This window comes from Choloepus didactylus, chromosome 10, assembly GCF_015220235.1.
Source record: "Choloepus didactylus isolate mChoDid1 chromosome 10, mChoDid1.pri, whole genome shotgun sequence".
Lineage (NCBI taxonomy): Eukaryota > Metazoa > Chordata > Mammalia > Pilosa > Megalonychidae > Choloepus > Choloepus didactylus.
Window position 1 is genome coordinate 49,976,095 of NC_051316.1, and position 22,521 is coordinate 49,998,615.

Consider the following 22,521-nt stretch of genomic DNA (forward strand, 5'->3'; position numbering starts at 1 on the left):
GCGGTTGTTTTTCTATAATTTTGTATATATTTTACACGAAGATGACAGATGAGGAAGGTTAAAGGGCTGTGTCTACTCCATGGACTTTACAGAAGGGTCAGGGCAGGCTTATTTATTTACAAGGCGTTCAGCCTCTCAGCCATTTCTCCCCTCATTGGCATTTGGAAGCTTGCAGTCCTTTGGAGAAGAGACTGATTTGGCAGGAATGTTCTTTGTGCCTGCCACCGTTTTTAGAGGAGGAAAAAGGGAGCCGATTTGTAATTACAGCTTGGGGTGGGGAACGGGAAAGAAAAAGTTTCAACCGATACGATAATGCCCATTTTTTTCCTTGGTCAAAACCGTGTCACAAGCAGCTTTTGGTGCCGCTCCGAGCTTCCCCCTGCCCCCTCCTTTTCTCTCTGCAGGCTCGCATCGGCAGGCGGAGGCACAGTTAAATTCCAGCACCTTCCCCACATACCCCCAAACTACTACGCGCTATTAGTACGGCTTCCCTCCCTTTCGCTTCACCTCCTCCTCCCCTCCACCCTCCCCGGAGGCGGCCCGCAGCGCCTCGGAAAGAGGACTGCCACGGAAGGAATGACAGACGCCCAACTCCATCAGGGCTCGGGGCTTTCTGCGTCCTGCGCCGTTTATCTGCCCCAGGCAAAAACACAGCCCGAGAGCCGGCGCTTTGCAGACACACACGGATCCAGTACAGTAGAGCTGTCTCGTTCCACATTCTTGCACACCACCCCCTCCTCCCTCAGCGCTCCCGGAGTCGCTGAGCCCGGCGAGTGACAGGCGTTTCCCGCCAACCCGCGCCCGCGCGGGCAGGGAGGAGCGGCTCTCAGGGCCAACTGCGGCGCGTCTTCCGGCGCCCGTTGAGGCAACGAGGGTGGGACGCGGGGCGGAGCCCGAGTTTAGGAAGAGGAGGGGATGGCTGTCATCAATGAAGTCATATTCATAATCTAGTCCTCTCTCCTTCTGTTTCTGTACTCTGGGTGACTCAGAGAGGGAAGAGATTCAGCCAGAACACTCTTCGCGAGCAAGGTAAATATAACTTACAACTCCGTTCTCCTCTTTCCCCTCCCTCGGGTCTGCCCACTGCAGCCGCCGCGCAAACCCCCTCCAGCACCGCGCCGCCTTCGCCGGGGATTATTCATTATTATCCTAATTATTATTTATTGTGCATGCACGGAGACCAAAACAAACAGGCGGGCCAACAGCCACAACAAAAAAGCCCGCCTCCTCCCCGCGGGCCTCAGGTGGAATGCTCTAACGACAGCCGCCGGGCGGCTGTGGAAGAAACGAGAAAGTTTCAACTGAACCTTGCTGTTCTAATAATAACAGTAATAATTACTACTTAGAGGGAGCAAGGGGGAAAAACCAAAAAACCACAGCCTTGACCCTGGGTAGGCAGTCAGCGATGCGCTGCCAACTTAAGGTTGCAACACACACACACACACACACACACACACACACACACACACACACACTCGGCAAGGTTGCAATTCCCCCATCCCCTTAAAAGCGGGGGTGAGGTTTGGGGGCGGGGAGAGGAGGATGGAAATGCGACAGTTCATCCCGAGCAATCCTCCCCGGAAGAGTTGGAAGCGGAGCCGGAGAGGAGGGCGAAGAGTCCGGGCTGACGGCGGGGCGCCAGCGGACGCGGCTGCCACCGCTCCCGGGTACTTGTTTAAAGGGCTCTGGCTGCAGAGACGCGAGCGGATCGCGGCGGGAGAAACCGGGGCTGGCGCGCTGAGAAAGCGGCAGCTACAGCCGCGGAGCTGGTGAGCACCGGATCGGAGGTGTCACCTCCACTTTCCGCGTTCCCTCGGGCGGGGACGGGGCCGCTGGCCCGTAGGCAGCAGGCCTTTGGGCAAAGCAGCTCCAGGGGCCGAGGGGAAAGGGGAGGCTGCGCCCGGGTTGCTGCGGACGTCGCTGCCCCTGGTATCTGGCGGCAGTGCAGGCTTGGGTGGTGAAGTTCTAGGTGTCCGGCCCGGGCCGCACCGCTGGGAGGGAGAGAGGAGGCCCGAAGAAGGAGGACGGAGGTGCCCGTCAGGTTCAGTTACACTACCCTCCCTCCCTCTCCCCGGGTTTGTTTTCTTTTGCTTCGCTTCTTCCCTTGGCTAGAGCTTGGTGGGTAGCGGGCGTGGGTCGCCGTGATCGTTCGGGTGCTAGGGGCGCGCAGGGGCCCAGGAGAGCCAAGGCGGCTGCGGGCCGAGGAGGCCATGATCCGGATAATCCTCTCTGCCTGACTGTCACAAACAGGACTCGCGCGCACCCCGGCAGCGGCCGTGATGTTCGCCGGCTAAGGGGGAGGGCTGCAGGGGGAGGATGGGGGGGGTGGCGAGAGCGGGAGGCGGGGAGATGGGGTGGGAGCTTGCTCCCAATGCTGACAAGAATCCCTTCCTTCTCGCTCCCTGCTTTCGAGTTTGCTTTATTCCTATCCCAACCTGGTTTACCCCTTACTCAGCTCTCCCCCCCTCCACCCGCCCGCCTTCCCTCCTCCCGTTTGTGTTTCAAATACTGCCATGCCATCTGCAAAGGTGTCGCTATGCACTTCCCCAAATAACCGGTCCGGCGCGCCAGCCCCTTGGCGCCCTCCCATCGCAGAGCACACTCCGAGCCCGGTGTCCTGGTGCCCTGCACCAGGCCTCACATCCTGGACGCAGTTGCACCTTGTGGGGTGGGGCGCAGCAGTGCGGGCTCCGGGACACCCAGCACCCTGGCCTGGGCACTCGCACCGGTTTCCGGTACACGCGGGGAAATCGCCTACTGCCAGTGTCTGCGCGCTTGCCCCCGCCTCCGCTGCCTGGATTGCTATTATTTTTATACAGTCGCAGTTTGCGGCGGATGGTGGTGAGCGCCGGGCTGCTTAGGGGTGGGAGGCAGGGGGTGGAGGGAAGTTGGACGTGGATCAGGCAGGAAAAAAAAGTTTGGCAGGGAGGCTAACTACGGTGGAGGGATGGGAGGGGGCGGCGAGCGCCAGCAGCTTGCGTCTAGGCGCCCTCGGGGCCAGCGCGAGGGTGCCTGCGCGTGAGTGTGAATGTGTGTTGTGCGCGTCGGAGCGAGTGCGTCGGGAGTCGCCGCGCGGGCAGCCGCTCCCGCCTGCGCCCTCCGGGGGAGCTCGGGGAGGAAAAGACGAGGTTTGGTGGCGGGAGCTGGTGAGGGTGGCGTGCTCGTGTGGATGTGAGTGTGTGTGTGCGCGCGAGCGGCGGAGAATCAGGAAGTCACAGCAGCAAAGCGCACACAGACATGTTTGATCGCCGTGACATGACGCGCGCGAGGAAGGAAGCGGCGGCGGGAGCCGGGCCCCGGGCTCCGGCGCGGGCCTAGAGCTCTGGCGGAGAGACCAGTTCCCGGCCGTGGACCGTGCCGACCCTGCAGGCTCTCGGAGTCCAGTGCCGCTTTTTGTTCCGCGTCCCCCAGGTAAGCAGCCTGCGCCGCCACTGTCGCCGCCCGCGTTGTGCGGAGCTTTCCAGCTCTTTCCCTGCCGGCCCCCTTTGGTCTCCCGGCTCGCCTTTCCTGCCTGCAAAGTCAGGCAGGCGGGGAAAACTGGCTCCTTGTCCTCCCATCGATTGCATGGAAAACTTTACAGCGGGAGGCACCGTGGAGGAGGAAAAAGAAGGCCTTGCTGGCTGCTGTCGCTTGTCAGACCTTTCTCCTTCGGATCCGGAGAGTGTGAGTCGCTGCGCCCTGGGGCTGTTACACCTTCAAACTTCGGGCCTAAATGTGCCTCAGACTGTCGCAGGATTTGTTCCAGCAATAACATAAATATGCAAAGTCGTCCAGTTGGTCTGGCCAGGCGTTTGAATTTTTTTAAGGGAAGGAGGAAGGCGAGGGAGTCGAGGGAGTGGGGGTGTTCCTCAGAATCCATTCCTTATTTAATAGCTGCACCGTGTGTTATGTAATTTTAGTAGCACATGGGTGCAAAGCCCATGCTGGATTTCTCCCCTCCTTTGTTTATATAACTTTTGGGAGAGTTTTGTAGGGTTGTCGTCTTCTTTCCCCTTCCTTCCCTAGCTTGACGAAGGTTAGTGCTTTTGAAAAAAAACAAGCGGCCCGAGTTAGTATTTTCTGAAGCGGTGTCATCACTGTCTTCTGGTCATTATGGAGACATATGGAAATGTGTGTTCCTAAACACTCACCGAACATGTAAGAGCATAAGGAAGACACTGAAGATACACGTTTCTTGTTTGTTGCATTGAGTGGTTCTTAACGTCTATGTGTGAACTATAGCAGGGTTAAATTTTAAACTTCCATTTCAAAGGACGTTTTTTTTAACGCCTGGTTGTGCGCCTTGCTTGTGTGGACAGGATTGTTGCCTGCTTCTCGAGTAGAAGAAAATGTTTCTTCAACCATCTAAGATTCAGAGACCCCTGACAGCCCTATCAAAATAAAAGCAATGCCCGATGTTATATGTGTGTATATACTTAATGTTTTCAGATTTTTTTCCCTAACAGGTATTTGGGGGCGGGGAAAGGGGGTGACGGGGTGGTGGGCGGGGGTGGAGCATTACCCGAGGCTTGCTTGTTAATATTGCTTCCAGGCTACTTCTAGCACACTGCGAAGAGTTAAGGGGTGTGGCAGGTTTGAATCTGTGTTGGTGCATTGTTATGCAAATCGAGACACACTTTCTCTTTTAGGAATCTAATTGCCCTTTTATTCTCCTGGCCTTTTTTTTTTTTTTTTTATTAAAGCTCCCTGACAACCTAGTAGGTCCAAAAGATATTTATTGAAGTAGACGGAAAATACTCTACCTTGTTGTAGATCAGAGGTCCATCTCCCTTGCTGGGGGCATTAAAGAGAGGTACCATATTGGTAAAAAAAAAAAATAAATTAATTAAAATAAATTAGGAATTTAGGGTCTCAAAACCCTTGAAGAATTGGCAGAGGTTAAGCAGTGCTTTCTTCAATGAAGCCTTTCTCTTGTGAGTTCCATCCCTGCATCAGAACTAGCTGCACTGTGGTGTTTCACAGAAAATATTCACCGCAAGAGTATGTTCAAAGCAGCCTTAGATCTTTTCTCTTGTTCGTTTTTAAAGTGGTTTCTGAGCATTTCTTGTCAAGTTTCTTGAAAAGTGCTTTGACCAACACCTGAGGCTTGGAATTGGAAAAAAAAAAATACACTCAGCTTGCAGTGTATTGTTAATGCTTGAATTCTGTTTAAAATATTCCTGACAGTATAACTAGAAAGTAACACTTTTGCAGATAATTATTTAAAACTTTTTAAAGTTAAGTTATTCTATGGGCCAGTATAGTACATCTTGTTCTCTTCCAAGAGATAATTGAGATACCCCTCATATTTCTGTAATGTTTTGAGATTTAATTTTAAAGACCTTATGTATTGGCACAAGATCATAAAAGGGCAAACTTTCATAAATTATAAAAGTGGCCCTGTTATCCAGTGTTTTCATGTTTTGTTTTGTTTTGTTTTGTTTTCTCTTTAGAAGTCTTCCTTTATAAACAAGGCCTTTGTTTGTCAAGCTCTCCTAGGGCAGCAGCTTTTTGACACTCCAGAGAAATAATAAATCACTATTTTTGACATCTTGACATGCTGCCATGAGAAAGACTGAATTATCACAAATATAATGTTAAGAAGTGTTTCCCAGCACTACCAAATGAGAACCCTTATTTAACCACAGCAGTTTGGATTCTCACTTTCTGATCAAGATGATTGTAAGCAAAGGTCATGGACAAATAGTTGGTTAATGTGAGTGGCCTTAGAAACCTTTCTATACACGAGTCATACTGCTTTTCTGCAGCATTTATGATGAACAGATGACAAAATTTCCCTATGTGAAAAGCCACACTTGGGAGCTACCTCTAACTTTTCCATTATTATTATTTTGTATGTAAAAGCATTATTTTGTAAATCATTGCTTTTGTTGTATGTGTTACTTAGATTGTTTTTGACTATAGGAGATGCCAAATTTTGGAAGAGTTTGTATTATAGAATTTTAATCTTTAGCCAGTTAATTAAGTCGTGGCTCTTTCCATACACAGCTGGGAATGAAAAATACAGGTGGTGGTAAATTATGTGGAAGAGTATTTAGTAAGGCCTGGGATGTTTATTTTTCTATGTAGAAAGTTGTGACTTTATGTTTACCTTGGAATATGCGAGAATAAAACTTAGTACTGCCAGTCAATAAGAAGGATAGCATATTTACTTGCCTAAAGATATTTATCACCAAGTTCAGTAGGCTCTTGCAACAACCTGGGTTTAGAAAACTTTAAAGCTTTCTGTTTATTCTTACTTTATTATTTCTTGTATTAATATAGCACTTTTCCTTGAAAGTGTTCAAGATATATTAAATAGAACTTTTCAGTAATAAAAACATTTAAAATACGGTATGATATTTGAATGATTGCACTTCAACAGCCAAAAAAAAAAAAAAAAGTGCTGGTGAAATTCAGGAGCTCTAGTGGGGTCTTTTGATATTGGAGCTAAACACTTCATTAATTCACTAATTTGGAATGATGCTTTAGATATGGAATACAGGATTTTTGCCTTAAATGTTGAAATAATTGTCCCTTTCTGGATTTCTGGATTTCTGATACATTAATTTGTCATTAAGGCCTACTGTGAATGTTGTTGTTTTATTAGATATATAAGACTTTCAAGACTTTCAGACAATTATAATCAGGCTGTATGCCTGTATGATTTAAAACATTTAAAAATACTGCAACATTCTATTGTGTTTTTACTTGTAATATAAAAGCATCAATTTAAGTATCAGTCACACACCAATATATGATCTACAGTTGAAAGCACTGATGTTTTAGAAACTTTTTAGAAACTGAGCTAGTTGAAGTATGGGCTGGCCCTTGTGTAAATTGATGACTGGAATCTACAGAAGTTCAAATAAACAAAGTTTTTAAAATGTTGAATGTAATTACACCCCCACCCTGCTTTTTTGTTGTTGTTGTTAAACTGAATTCAGAATTTGGGCATTAAAATTCCTTAAAAATAGAAATCGAGGGAATATATTGGTTTACAGGTTAAGAGTAGTCCAAGAGAATTTTTTTTTTTTTTTTTACCAGTTTGTGTTTTAATTGTCTTTTTCTTGTTTAGAATGTTTATGGATTTCTTTACCTGTGTGATATGGTGTATTTCAGTTTCCACCATCCCATTGGGGCAAGAAGTCATCACGTTTTAAATGGAATGTCCGAAGGGGAGCCCTCTCCCATCTTCTCCCTGTACTGTATTTAACTGGGCACTTAGTAGCTTTGCAAATATTTGCAATTATTTTGTAGTTTGCTGCTGTGCTATATTCTTATATGTACTGAAATGCTAGTAAGCAAAGTCCAGAATTCTGTAAAAAAAAAAAATCAGATGATCTGTAATTGAAAATTTATGTGTTTTAAAGAATATACCTGAATATTTAAGCATATGAATAGCAAAGAGTAAACCGTACAGGCCATGTGATACAGACAGACATGAGAGTGAGCTCTTGGGTAGATGGCGTAGTCTTTGAATGGGGTGGTGTTGGGGTAGGAGGAAGACAGGGGTAGGGGAGTGATCATACCAGATCAGAAGCCCTGAGATCATAGCAAACGAGCCTGAAGAAGCTGTGTGAAGAGCACTGTACAGATTTCACTGGATTGCCTGGGACAAGAGGAATCAGTTGGGGAGAATATCCAGAAGGATGATATTGGAGATTGTAGAAAGACTTCTCTTCTGGGCTAAAGCATGAATATTTTATCCGACGTGTATTGGAGGCTTGTCTCTCAAAAGTTTTGAGAAAGGGAATTCATGAGTAAAGCAGTATTTTAGAAAGAGTCATTTGGCAGCTTTAGGGTTCCAGTGGTGGGTGGGAATGGAAGCCCATAGAAGGCTCCTGGCCGTAATATACATTTGTGTACTATGGCTACAAAGTGTCTTCTTATCTAATATTTTATTTGATTCATATCAAAATTGAGGTTGTGGCTAGCATTGTTATATCTATTTTGTAGATGAGGAACTTGAAACTCAAGGAGGTTAAATGAACTATATGATGATAAAAAATAAAGGCACATTAGCATTGTAAGTGGCCATTATCCATTTTAATTGCATTTAAACTTGAAGTGTTTGTTCTTGAATTTCTGTTGCTACTATGAAAGTTGGGACAAGTGGAGCATGTCAAAATGGGGCATATCAAAACTTGTGCATCAACTTTGGTTCATATGATAGAAGTTACTAAGTAAAAGTGTGCCAACTCAACCAGATACCAGATTAGTTTTAAAGGATGTATTTCAGACTCTTACATTGATAATGTCTAAATAAAGTCATCTTAGCAGAAAGAAGTGACTTTCATCCATTCTTATCAGCATCCAAAATGAGGTTGCCTAGCAAAGGGGCCTAACTGAGTTTAAGAGAAGGCACAGGCCTATCTATAAATATACACGAGATATTACATTTCAGGATATTACGCTTTGAGATTAAGCTTTTTTGTTTGTTGGTTTGGTTTGGTTTGGTTTGGTTTTGTCTTGGCCAGTTGCCTAGGAGTTTGGGTTTAATGAATCTTAGAAGTAATAGTTACCCATGATTATCTTTTTATTTACCAATGGATATGGTGGGTTAGAGGGATGCTTTGCTGAAGTGCTACTTTCTTGAGGGGCATCTAGCCTGTTTTAAAACAATTTTTCCTTGTGGAGGCATTGTAGGCATCACTAGCGAGATAATCATATTGCCTCACAGGTGGATCTTCTGAGAAAGTAACCCGTGGTATCTACAGGGGTGATCATATTAAGAGCCAGAATCCTGTTGAGGTAGTGCCGGGGGATCATGGGGGACTAATTAGCCCCTACAGAGTTTGTGGTTATCTTCTGTTGTGCACAGAGCTGCCTCAGAGCCTTTGCCAGGCCTGATCCAGGCAAGGACAGTTCCCAAGGCAGTTTATTTAAAGTGAGGGCAACAGCTCCCATCCTAATTTGTTTCCTTGATTGAAACATGAAGAGTTCACAGAAGCCCAACTAACAGTACATTTTTAATCGAAAGACTTTTTAAAAACATATTTGATTTTGAAACGAATGGTGAACTGCTAGGAGTAGGTGTGAGAATGCAGAGGGAGTGTTTTTCTAGAGTTTTGATCCCGCGACTTACAACATTAACTTTAAGCTCAGAGCAACTTTTATCCATGGCACAAATCATGTGGTGCCGTGTTTTAAGTTGTACGGCTCAGGCCAAGAAGCAGCCTGGGCCTCGGCAATGTTTCTCCACCTATCCCAACAACCTTGGCCTCTAACAAAGAAACTTTAGATTTATTTCCTTTATCTTCACTGCTGCTCTCCTTACCCACTCCCCACTCCCCCACTGAGAGTGAGAGTGCTCCTGTCCCAGTTCTAGAGATGTTGCTACTTCTTGTGAGTGAATTATCAATTCATTTATAGAGAAAGCTACATTAAAATAAATAAATAAATAAACAAGAAGCCTTTGGGTGAGGGGGAGGAGATATTCTGAATCAGCAGACAGACATAAAAAGAACTCTTTCCTGTGCCTTGTAATTCTTCTGCAACAGCCAAAAAAAAACACCTTAGAAACACTGTATTATTCTTATAGATGTGAAGCAGGCATAATTTTTATTTCTAATATTCCAACTTTAACCTGTACTTCAAAGTCTTTTTGTAAAGTGAGCAGTGAAGAGCCAAGATTTCCTCTCCGCTTCCTCATTAAATTTGGTGAAGAGTAATTTAAGAGGTATTGTCTAGTCAAGGTTGTGCTTCTCCAAACTTTCTATGATTAGAAAACAAAAGTTTCTAGGAAACTTTTTTTTTTTTTACTTCAGGGCTAGCTGAAATGCCCTCTTCTGCATTAAGCCTTCCCTAATTCCTCTCTTCCTTCCTCCACCTTTCCAAGCTGAAAGTAATCTCTTCCGCCCTGTGACTTCATCAGACTCTTTAGCTATATCCCTTCTTTTCTTACAGGATCTTGGTTTTTTCTCTTGTTGCTATTTATGTATAGGTCTTATTTCCCTAACAGACTTCAAGAGTTCTGGGGTAGCTGTCTGGTTATCTTGTACACCCTTCAGACCTCTTACTCAGTACTCACTATAATTGGGAATGGATACATGAAACGGGCCTTCCGGAGGTTCGATTGAACATCACAGACCTCTTCAGTTCATGACAATATCTTCATCTCATATACTTTCTAGAGTTTCTCTTTATTTTTCTCTCCCTTAATAAATTATCCCAGCCAAATCCTAGTCTTTGCCAAACCTCTCTCCCATCGTTTTGTCTCTGTTTCCATGTCCTCCAGCCTCTGTTCCTCGGCACTGCTCTGGGCCAAGTGAAAACCACTCATACTGGTGGATGGCCTTGCCTGATTGCTGTAGCAGCTCAGGAGTCGAGAGATAAAAAGTTCTTTCTGTGGTTTCTCTCCTGTCACATGGTGACTTTGGGCTAGCCAGGCTGTCACTTCCTGCCTTGCTGCCCTCATCATTTAAGTGGGAATGTGACGAGATGTCTCAATTCAGGTCACTCAAAATATTATGAAGCACATAGAGGTGTGTTTAAATATTACTGCAGATGTGGAGGTCTTTGGTATTTCAGTTGATTGGAATAAGACAGTAAGGCATAAGTTTTGTCATGGTCATCATGGTTGAACTGGTGACCCTTGAATTCCATGGAGTTGAACTCCTTTTAATATGCAGATGTTTGTCATGAGCTTTTTAGCTAAGGGGAGAGGAAGGAGATTTGGGCTGAGGGAGGATGGCTATGGTGTTTGGGGTGTAGGAAGCTCCCGGGTCTTTTATTTTTTAAACACACACGCTTGCCAGTTATAAAGGAAGGAAAGTAAAGACAAAATGAAGACAGGCTGTACTGCAAAAAAAAATTCTTGGCTATGGCCCTCAGGGAGCCCTGGTCTGAGATAGAGGGAGGTGTAAAGTGAAAATATAGAAGATCCACAGTGCACTTGGAGGAGGAGATTGCTGTACCCCCCCACACATTTTATTCATTATATTGGCCACATAATTGTGGAACAGATCATTCTTTTCTGTGACAATGGAACTCCCTTTTTCCTCTGACACAAAATAAAAACAGATTTTGAATCTTGTGGACAGACCCACCATTACCCTATTGGGTTTGGGTCATCTCCTTCCCCCTCCCCCATCATACCCACTACCACAATCACCACCCACCCCATCATTTCATTAATGCCTTGCCCCTATGTCTGGAAGAGCCACTGTCAAACATTGGAGAAGAAAGAAAGGGGTTAGGATTTCTAGGGATACCAGCGGGTTTGTAAGGGAGAAGTTGAGTTGGCCAATACTGGATCTTAAACCTTCACCATACTAACTTAGTGGTAACATGCACCTCTGCTGGAGACTTACAGCTATTTGTAATTTATGCCTCCAAGTTCCTTCATACTGTAAAATGAAGTTGCCATCAGAAATGGAGAGGAAGGATGAAGAGGCCAGGATTACGGGCCTCATCTTTGAGAGCTCCTCCATCACATGTAGCAAGGGGTGTGTGTGTGGGGGGGGTGTCCTAGACAGCCCTTATTTTACCAGGGAAGTTCACTAATGGAGTCTTATCACGTGCAGGTTTGGAGGAATAAAATGCTCTGGGCAGCAGGCACAAAGTTGTGGATGGGACCTTTGAGCCTTTTTAGGTGAGGAAGCCAATACCCAAGAGAAAAACATTTTACCCAGGGCTCTAGAATTAGTGGTGGCCCTGTGACTAGAACCCAGGTCTCTGGACTCTCAGTGAGAAGCCAGCAAGTTTTTCATTCATTTTATGATAGTCCAGATCCTACTATTTGTTAGTTGTGTCACATGGGGCAAGTGTCCTCATTTGTTAAACTATGCTTTTTCTTTGAGCCATACATATTTATTAAAGCCATACACCTGAAAGGTCGCTTCTTATTTAAAAGTGTTTCTATATAACATGTTCCTGCATTAGCATTCCGTTTATGTGCCCATAATTTTCCATTTCCCTTCTAATAGGATTTTTCCTTTTACAAAGTTTTTAGTAGTTTCCTTTAACAAAAAATGGGGAGCATTTTTATGGGACTGTATACAAGTAATTACAAAATTCTACAAGATTCCAAGATGGAAGTGGCAATATATATAAGAAGTAGTATTATGGGATAATTTTTATTAAAATATAAAACATTAGAAGTAGAAATATCAGGCCGAGTAACTTAAGCACAGTAATTGTATCTTCATTGTTCAAACTTGTGGTGTATTACAGTAGTACCTATTGAAGCTGATTTCAAGGTACACCATAACAGGAAGTAAGCAATTTCCTTTTATTCATTAAAAAATAAAGGGGTGTATTAGTTTGTTGATACACATGAAAGAACATTATAACTTTAGTACCCCTGAATTGACGTCAGCTCCCTAAATTTAAAATGCTGACTGAACATGTGTGTGTTTATGTGAGGGGGTGGAATGCAAACAAAAAAAAAAAAGGATACTTCCTCCTGCTTTGTTAATCACATAGAGTAAATAATAACACTCAGCTCTCTAGTGAATTCAAGGCTATAATTCCCCTTCGAAGCTCCCCTGTTGTTTTAGAAACCACTTGAACTCAGTTCTCTTAGTCTCACCTTGTGTCAGCAAAACAGGTTCAGTGATACCCTGCTTGTAATCACTCCACAGTAGCCTTTAACTTCTTCCTGTTTCAGACCTAATTTATTTATCAAAATGGCCTAAATTCTTGTCTGCACTCCTCAAACACACCTCAAGCACTGATTACATTCTAGTTTTCATTTATAAAAATAACTGACTCTATTAATAGTTTGCCCTTGAAATTTTGTCTGCAGTTCATTCATTCATAAGATAATTTTTGAGCACCTCTTGCCTGCTGGCTTCTGTTGGAGGTGGGGACACAGGAGAGGTGAAGGACAAGGACCTGTCTTCATTGCCCTCACATTTAAGAGATTCAGTGGGTGGGGTAGTAGGTAGCTGAGAATGAAACTAGTGTGGTTTTTTTGGATTTCCCCTTTTATCTCTCATTTCACTGTGGAAAGAGCCTCACTTTGGGTGGCAAGGCTGCTACAGTCTAATTCCATCCCTTCCACTGAATTTCTAAGCAACAGGTAAGCAAATCAGTCAGGGTGTCTCATTCTGTATTTTGTGAGGTTGACAACAGAAAACTTTCTGCTTTCTGTGTGTACAGGTGTGTGTATCCAAGGTAGCATCATAATTTCCAACAGCTACTGTCGCGAGTGGTATTCGGCTATCTCACTGAGATCACTGATCTCTGTCAGAATTCGGAAAACAGCTAATTTACTTGTTTTGGCTCACCTCCAAGGTGCGGTCATACCTGCCCAGAGAGGCAGTTCCCCAGTGGAGATGCCAAGAAGTCTGGGAGCATGGGTGATGGAATATTGCTCTTCCGAAATTGGAGAACTGCAATTTCCACACCTGGTCTGTTGTGGGCCCCAATCCAGCAGCCATGGGCAACTTCTCCTGAGTACCTTGTCTAGAGAGAGGCCTGGTACGAAGCCCTCGCCTTAACTGCCCAACTGGTCTCTGCTTCAATAAATTAGCTGTCAGGAAGACCTCCTCTGAAACTGCCCCTTCTGATTACTTCCAGAACAGTGGGGATGGTTCAGGAAAATAATGCTAAGTAGGATTGTGTTGTGCTGTGCACAGGGCTGTTTTTTCACATTGCATTCAAATCTCAGAAGAAGAAAGTTAAATAACGTAGCTAGTAATTGTATATTTGGGTATTTGACCCCCTATTTCTCTAACTCTCATAGCCTCTGCTTTTTCTGTGATTGGGACTTGGCTTTCCTTCTTAATTCATGAAATTGTGTTTGTGTATGTGTGCGTGTGTTTTCCTTTTAATTATATGGAGAATGCTTTGTGAAGTTTTGATGCCCATTTACTTTAGAAAATGGGTCTTGGTTGGCTACTCTTTTAGAGGTTTTCTATTTGAATGGCTTTTGGGGGCTAAAGACACAAAGTGCCCAGCCCACGGAAATGGAGAGCATCCACTGACTTCAATAATACATTTCAAACGTGTTTAGAATTCTGCTTATGTGTTAAATTTGAGTTTCTCTCGTGAGTCTTTTGGTGTCTTAGATGATTTATATCTTTCTGGGGAATCATTTGGAGTTTGTGTTGTGTTTTTTTTTTTAAACAAGTGGTCTTCATAAAAACTAGATCATACGGATATATATCACATTCACTCAAACATCTGGCTGAGACAGGGCAGTTCTGTTTCATGTTTGTTGCAAAAATGACACTGTCAAATACTAACAACGGCTTCATTCTGATCTTAACATCATGTTTAAAGTATCTCTTTCTTTCTTCCTTCCAACTTAGCTTTGCTGCACTGACGGGCAGAGACAGCAGTAGATGTCCACACCCACAGACCCTGGCACGATGCCCCACCCAGGGCCTTCGCCAGGGCCTGGACCCTCCCCAGGACCAATTCTCGGACCTAGCCCTGGACCAGGGCCATCCCCAGGTTCCGTCCATAGCATGATGGGGCCAAGTCCTGGACCTCCAAGTGTTTCGCACCCTATGCCAACATTGGGGTCTGCGGACTTCCCACAGGAAGGCATGCACCCGATGCACAAGGTAGGAGCCTGCTCCCCACATCATCCCAGAGCTGTGGATGGCTAATCCTCCTGTTGTAAATATATATGTATTTTTTCTTTTCTAGCTATTGTTAACAAGAGAATCAAGTTAGATCTCTGTCTTATCTTTATCTTGCACATTATTAAAAACACGTATTCTGAGGCACCTTTATTGCTACAGATGTTTTATCAATTGGGAAGATCAGACCATGACTTTTTAAAATACTAGATAGAATATGCAGTTCTGACAGGAAGATTCTGTGATTTGTAGGTTGAAGGCATTTTGGCTTGGCGAGTAAATAAATTAGTGAATAAATCTTGTTTTTTCCGACTATGTGTGTTAAATAGTTTGTCATTCACTGATGAACATACTGAAAATTATTCTTCCCTGAAAATGTAGATTTTATGAAAAAATTAGAACCCGAAGGGTAAAAGGAGTAAGGGTCTTTTCCTAATGGAATAATTTTATTAATGGCTTTATTGAAATAAAATAGTTTCTAAGGATTTCTTAAAATGTACTTTGCTGTAATTCTGTGTTTCATTCTGATTTTGGGAGAGGGCTCTGATCTTGCTCAGGCCCAACTCTTTGTTTCTGGACTGAGGTTATAATAACTATTTATGAGCTCACATTGTTGCTGTGGGGATGATCTTATCGGTACAGTTTGGCTGTTATGCCTTCGTAGGAGATGCAAAGAGAGAATGGCCTTTTGACCATTTGCTTTGAAAATTAGCAGTAGCCAAAGAAAATCTATGAGGCCATTGCATATTTGAAGGCTTTGCTGTGAGACAAGTAGAGCTTTTACACCCTCTTGGACATCACAGGTGAAAGGGGTGGTGGGGATGCCTCTTGGCTCAGGTGGGCAACAGTGGAGGGTACTGGCTTAAAACAGAAAGATGACCACTCAGGAGAGCAGATCCTGCAAATTGTGTAGAACTTTGGGTCAATTTTAAGGTAAGGTAACAGAGCTTATTAGAAGTAAAACAATACTGAGATAAATAAAGGAAACAGTTAATCCTAGCTTCACCCTAGCCAACCACTGTCTACAGCCTGTTACACTTGCTTTTTACACCTTACTCTTCTCTTTGTTCAATAGAAAACTATTGTCCCTATGTAGCATATACAGGCAGGATTTTTTGTTTTTTTTTTTTGTTATTGTTGCTTTTCTTTGACCATAAAAGTCATATTGTTCCTGTTAATTACTCTGAAACTTTTTTCTCTCTTCATTTAATAATATAACATGGATATCCCTATAATAACCCCCTTCTTGCTTTTTTTAAAATCTATTTTTCACTTGTCAAGTATCTAGAGAAAAAGATGTGCTTGCTTTCCACATCATATCGTATTTTTTAGAGGAAGTATTGAACATATTGACATATCAAAGTCATTAAATTTTCTTGCATTTAAATTAAATTAATTTGGGAGTGCTATATTAGATCTGATCTGTCACTTGTAAACCTTAGCCCAATTGGGTCAATAATTTCAGAATGGTTCGAGTATGTCTCTCCTCCGAAATGAAGGATAAAATTTGAAGGGGATATTTAGCTAATCTCCATTATTATTTAAACATTCAAATTAAACGTGAGTGAGATGGGGCTGTGGTTATGTTTTTGCACTGGATTGTGTGTTATTGATCATTTTCTCTTCTGATCCCTTGTATTTTGTTACCTGGCATCTTTGCCACGCTTTCTCCTCTCTACCCCCGTCAGTGCTACGTTTTTGAGTTTCATTTTGGTTTGTTTTGCTCTCGTTCAACACATTTTGCATTTTTTGCCTCTCTGGTTTTCCTTACTCCTCAGCCCCTCAGAAGGCTCACTGTGTGAAGAGATGGGTGGGTGTTCAGAGCTCATACCTGCTGACCAGATGCTCTCCCTTTTTGAGATCCTTTTTTAAGGAAGCTTTATTCCTTGTCTTTCTATTCCCTCTCCATCTGAGAGTCAGCTTTTTGCTTTTTGACATTTCTGGAAATAAATAAACAAGTGCCCTAAATACATCTGCTGTGCTGCTTTGATTTCCTCTCTGTTATTACTGTCTAACAGACTTGGTGACACTCTTTATGCCAGATTCTTTCCATTTTTCTTGTGAACATCCTCTTTATGGTACATTTTTCCTCTTTTCAAGTACATGCTTCTGACTCTGCAGAAATTAACTTTCTTTTCTCCAAAACTGCAAACACTGATGCTTTCTTGCTTGAAGTCATTTGGTTTCTATAAACTTCTGGAACTATTCCTTTCAGGCTGTTTTGAAAATTGCTATTCCAGTTTGGGGAGGAATAGACTTTTCCTCTTTCAAATACATGCTCCGTTGCCCAATTCTGGATTGGATTAACAGCAGTTCAATAACTATTTATTGTGTCTCTGTTATGTGCTAGGCCTCAAATCCTGCTTTGGCTCCTGTGTTCCTTATTTCTTTTTAAATTATGCCTTTGAGCTTTTTCAGTCTTCCTTCCTCTGTGTTATAGCTTTATCTGTTCCAGTCCCCTTCCCTTTCCATATTCTCCTCCATTCACTGCCCTTCTCTGTCTGTTCCTGTCTTCCCAACTGCCATGGAACCTTCTGGTTTCAACTTTTAAACTTTCCATGGTTCCTTCCCCTCTGGTGAAAAAAAAAAAAATTGAAAAAATAGATCATCCCAGATGTTTCAAGTCCTCTTCCTTCAGACTTCAGACTAACTTCAACATACACCAGATTTCAAGACATATTTAAAAGGGTATGGAAAATAGCTTATATTTATCTACCTTGTGAACAAGACTTCATTTTATTCATGGGTTTTGACATCACAACACCGAAAAATTCAACTGTTTAACTAAAGCCTACGCTCTGCCTTATGGGTGGACTGCCTTATCCTATTGGTGTAGTCTTTTTGAGTGTGTGCCCCTACCTAGGAGATGCAAAAAGTATGACTATTGTACAGAGAACAAGTGATCATGCTTCACCTTTGAACACTCTAGGGAAGGGTCTTAAAGCTCCAGGTAGAAATACTGTACCTTAAAGAAGGGTCTAACGGATGTCGTTTCAATGTTTCAGCCTGTCGACGGTATGCACGACAAGGGGATTGTAGAAGACCTGCATTGTGCGTCCATGAAGGGAACCGGCATGCGGCCGCCTCTCCCAGGAATGGGCCCTCCCCAGAGCCCAATGGATCAGCACAGCCAAGGTCTGTGTCTGCTGCACGTCGGATTTTGGTTCCATACCCTAGTTTTCCCATCTTTACTATTGCTTATTTTAATTCTTACCTCCTAAGAACGTATCTAAGGAAGGTTGAATCCAGCAATCCAGCAGGATTATTTCCCCCCATGGAGCTCTATCCCCCTTCATCTTCACCAACACAACTTTGGAGATATAGATGGGCAATTTTATTTTTAAAACCCTAGTAAGAACCACCTTGTGTCCAAGCACTCTGCTAAGTGCTGTATGTACTCTATCTACACACTTTATCATGACTTTCAAGGGGACTAATGTTGCTCCAGTTTTATACATGGGGAAACTAAAGCTCAGAGAATTTACTTTATTTCCCTACGTTTACACATCTAATACATGACGGGACCAGAAATAGAACCCAGGTTTGCCTCCCAACCACAGCATAGATGTTAAGGTAAGAAGGACAGCCTTTGCCCCTCGAAATACATGCTTGTACATTGTATGTAAGGTGCTTTTTTCTGGTAATGGAATCACTTGCCATTGCTGATGGATGGCTAAATTGGTATATGATATTTTTCTTCTCCTTTGTGCCTCTTTGTCCACTGTTGAAGGCAGGTTAGGATACCTGAAAGCCTTTTGAGTATACTATAACCTGTTTTAGATCATTGTGTGTTCATTTCAACATGTGAAGGGCATGGGTAAATCAAGCACTGATTAAAACTAATATGTAGATCTTCTAATGTAGGGATTATGGTTTATGTATGTCTGTATATACTCCTATATAATGAATGTGTGAGATTTTTCTCCATCCATTATCAGACATCCACCTGAGGGGAGATTTTTGGCAGTGAAGATTTCAATGCAATATAAATAGGCATTAAAGTAATGGAAGCAAAGGTGTGCCTCTCCACTAATATTTGGACAGGTTTTTAAGAACCCCAGACTTTGATATGAATTTTGGCATCACGCAGGCAAAAATGTTTCAGACGGCTCATAGAATCTTGATACAGTTCAGAAAAACATTCTCAAGCATTGGGATTTTTTGCAGTACAAAAAGAAGAAATTTGACCCATTCAGTGTTAAGAATGGATTAAGATAACACTTCCCAGATTTATCATTTAAATTCTAAGGGAACAGATGTGTTCACAGAGCTAATGTAAATCTCATTTTTAATACCTTGGAGGTGTAGACGAGTTAAAGTCAGTGATTTTCAAAGACAGGTGCTTGCTCTATCTGCTCCTTATGCCAGCTGTGGCATTGCAGTATCTTTGGGAATGGGGCCTAGGAAACCCCCCAAACAAAACATTGGAAGGCATGAATCCTAATGGAAAGGGCTTTTACTTTGATATTTTTAAAAGCTTCTCTAATTGCTTGGCTCCCTTCTTCAGCTTAAGAATGATGTCTTATTCATCTTCAGATTTCCAACACTTGCCACAATGTCTAGTACATGACTGGATAGATACTCAGTCAATTTTATTCAATTGAATAGAAGAGTGAGTCTATTCACTCAAAAGCCAATAATTTCAAAATATATTTTAATGTTTTATAAAATTTCAGTAAGTTATAATTACTTGGACATGCAAAGAACTGTATTAAATGGAATCAGAATGAACATATGTAATATTTTTCTTTAAATAGCAAAGTACATTGTCTATAGAATGAATTATTTAAAAGTGTATTTTTGAAAAAGCAGTATTGGTATAATGCAGTCTCATTCTATATAATGACTTAAAAAATTAGATTGTGTAAAGAGTATTTATCTTTAAAAGCTCCATTGTATGAATCCATCCATAAACACACGGGTACAGAGAGGTGTGGTATTGATCAGGAGGCTGCCACCTTTTACTACCTAGCAACCTGTTAGGTTATTTTGGGGCATTAGTTGAGAAGCAAAACCATTTCCTTTAATAAATACTGAATCATGTAACCTATGGTTCCGATAATAACATTGTTTATTTTTAGTCCATTGGATGGAAAAAAAGCCTTCAAAGGCAGATATATTATAGTTAATGTTTGTATGTATGTGTGTGAAGAGAAAATTCATATAAAATTGGCACTTATATGTTCAAGATTTTTAAAAGGAGAGAGGTTGCTGCTTCTCTCTGAGGCAAGGTGAAACGGGGGAGACAATGGCCCTTGAAGACTAGGGAAGGAAAACTGCCACTTTTAACCACTTTTAAGTGAGCATATCAAACAAGATTTTAAAAAGCGCAGATCAACACTGTCATCCTATAGACAGATGTGTATTCACTCTCAGGCAATTTTTTCACTCGGTGTTCTCAACTAAAGATAATTACCAAAATATGTTATGTTGTTTCATCATTTAGATTCTGTTTTTCCTCAAGTTTTATGGAATGCTAGTCATGTAGGAAAAAAAAAATCTCTTTTTAGCTGAGAGACTGTCACATTTTTAATGTCATACTGTGACAGAATGATTCTATTAACATCCCCTATAAATTCTGAGAAATAATTTTTTCCACCCCCAGTTTCTACTTATCAAATTTGAGGCAAAATTTTGTTATATTGATTAATTCTGGGAAATGATTTTTATTCCACTCTTTGTTTCTTTTTTTATTGAATTTGAGGTAAAAATTTTTCATATTGATTTTTAGGCAACCGAGTTCTTTTTTCAAAACTTGAATTATTGTGCTTAATGTAACTGTGTCACCTTCCTAACTTTGCATGGCCCATGGTTCATTGTTTAAAAGAGTGCTTTGGTAAATAGTGTTTTGCAATTGAATTTAGACTCATTGCTAGTCATGTTGTTTTGTATAGATCTTGTATTATTAAAATATTTGGTCCACGCAATGGGCATCCTGTGATTTATCGTAGGTGAGCTGTGACTGAGGAGCTTAGGAGATAGAGAATGGAAGGCAGGAGACGTATGGCTATGCTAAGCCTGATGATATTCTTTCTATTATGAAAATGTAAATATGATGGAACGTTTCTCCCTGGGGTGGATGCAGGGCTGGCCAGAAAGGTGTCAAGAAAGTGCTTTCATAGGGTCCAAGCTGCCATTTGGCCTCAGCATTACAATTAAGGGATGATTATAAGTCCCATCAAGAGGGAAGAATGTTAAGGATGATGTTAAGTGTACAATGCTAACATTCCCTAATGTTTATTGTTATGAATAACAACTTGCTGAGATGTAAATTTCTGCTATTCTTGGAGGCTGATTTCGAGGGGATTTTCTTGGCTAGTTTATATGACCAGCTAGACCCCAAATGACTGCATGGTTTTTGTGCTCCTTTATGGAGCAGAGGTTTGGGGGTTGAGACGTAGCAGCTCTTCCATTTCTCTCCAGGGCAGGAATTCTCTGAATTGGGTTCTACTTCTCACCAATTGATAGAACAAACTCACGCTTGCCTTTGGGAATCATGTTAAGTTTGCGTCCCTCTCCAAATTGCAATTTGAGATAAAAGTAACTGTGTCCTTTATTTTCTCCAGTCCCGTGAATGGTGAAGGGAATCCCTTCTGGAGTGGTTGGCAGGTATTAGGCTGTGATTCAGCATAAATGTACAGAGCTGTTTCAGCTCAAACCTGACTTAGGTCCAAACTTAGACCCGATGTCTAAGGAACACATGTGTGATGACCTCTATGTTAATCGTGGCACAAGTAGGTTTATTAAAGGGAAAAGACTTCTTCATGACTATGTTTTAAATGTTTTTTAGGGGAGTTTGACTTGATTTATCAGTACTTGTTTGAGTTCAGCGCAGCCTTTTGGATTGCTGAGGGCCTCTGTATTTCCCCTCTTCATCTTGAATCTCCCTCCACCAACACTCAGTCATGTGTTTTTCTAGGAATTCTTTGGCCAGGCTATGTAGTTTCATCTGAAATAAATTCCTTAGCATTTCTGTGTATTTTGATTTTTCTTCCTGAAGTAAAGTGTTCTGTAACTTCCTAGTTAAATCTCTTAAACCCAAACAGATTGCTTTCAGCTTTATAGTATATCATAAGTAGTTCTGGAAGATTATTAAAACTTTTAAGTCCTTAACTTGTTTTTTGTATAACCAGATTTATATTAGATCTTGGAAAGGACACACACATTGCAGTCAGACAGACTTTGGTTTGAATGTTGGAGCTGCTTATCTTTAATTGTGTGCCCTTGGATAGCTCACTTACTTTCTGAGCTTTATAGTTTCCTCGTTTTAAAGAGTGAAATAACAATACAGATCTTCTGGGATTGTTGTGAGGATCGAAGACATAATGTACGCCCCACCCACATTCCCTTAGACCCCCCTTACCCACACAGGGCAAGGCCTTTGGAGACCAGTGCTCCCAGACAATGACCCCACATCTCAGAGTTTCTGCCTAGGATTAGTGTCTGGTCTCCCACTACAGTAGCTGGCTTCATAATGTACCCTTTACTGGCTGTCTTCCCTTCCCACACACCTGCCAGTGTCCTTGCCTCTCCCAAATAAATTACCTGCCCTGATGCTCATCTCAGGCTCCGTTTCTGAGGAAACTCGACTGAGAAAGTACACTGCACCTTGCCCAGGGCCTGCAACAGTCAGGCCCCCAATAAATGTGAATTATTCATAATATGCATGATAATAAACAAAATGATATTTGGTATCTCAATAAGAGACTCTTCATTCCCCACTGAGGTATATTAGATTCCTTCAGGTTTTTTCCTCTAGATAGGAGTTACTTTAAATGTGAAGTAGTATCCCCTTATGCCTTTCCTTTAGGGGGACAACAACCGCTAGCCGTTTGCCTTCTAGGTCCCGTGTGGCCACTCTGAATTGAGATGTGCTGTAAGTGGAAAATATTGGATTTTGAAGACTTACTATGGGGGGAGACAAAGAAAAATATCTCATTAATGATTTTTACATGTTGAAAGGATAATATTTTAGATTTATTGAGTTAATAAACTATATTATTAA

General features: G+C 42.3%; 1 protein-coding gene across 6 annotated transcripts in view; it reads left to right on the top strand.

Annotated features, from left to right (window-relative positions):
- The first annotated feature begins 911 nt into the window (after positions 1-911).
- Positions 912-22,521, top strand: part of SMARCA2 (SWI/SNF related, matrix associated, actin dependent regulator of chromatin, subfamily a, member 2) — a 180,466-nt gene continuing 158,856 nt past the window's right edge. For 2 of the 6 annotated variants that reach the window (XM_037798279.1, XM_037798284.1), the window contains exons 1-2: positions 14,274-14,498; positions 17,522-17,651. In XM_037798279.1, the coding sequence (XP_037654207.1) occupies positions 14,274-14,498; positions 17,522-17,651 (355 nt within the window). Of the gene's footprint in view, positions 1,030-1,527; positions 1,770-2,404; positions 2,842-2,910; positions 3,412-14,240; positions 14,499-17,521; positions 17,652-22,521 lie in introns of those variants that run through there. The other 4 variants (XM_037798281.1, XM_037798282.1, XM_037798283.1 and 1 more) reach the window with 4 other exon arrangements.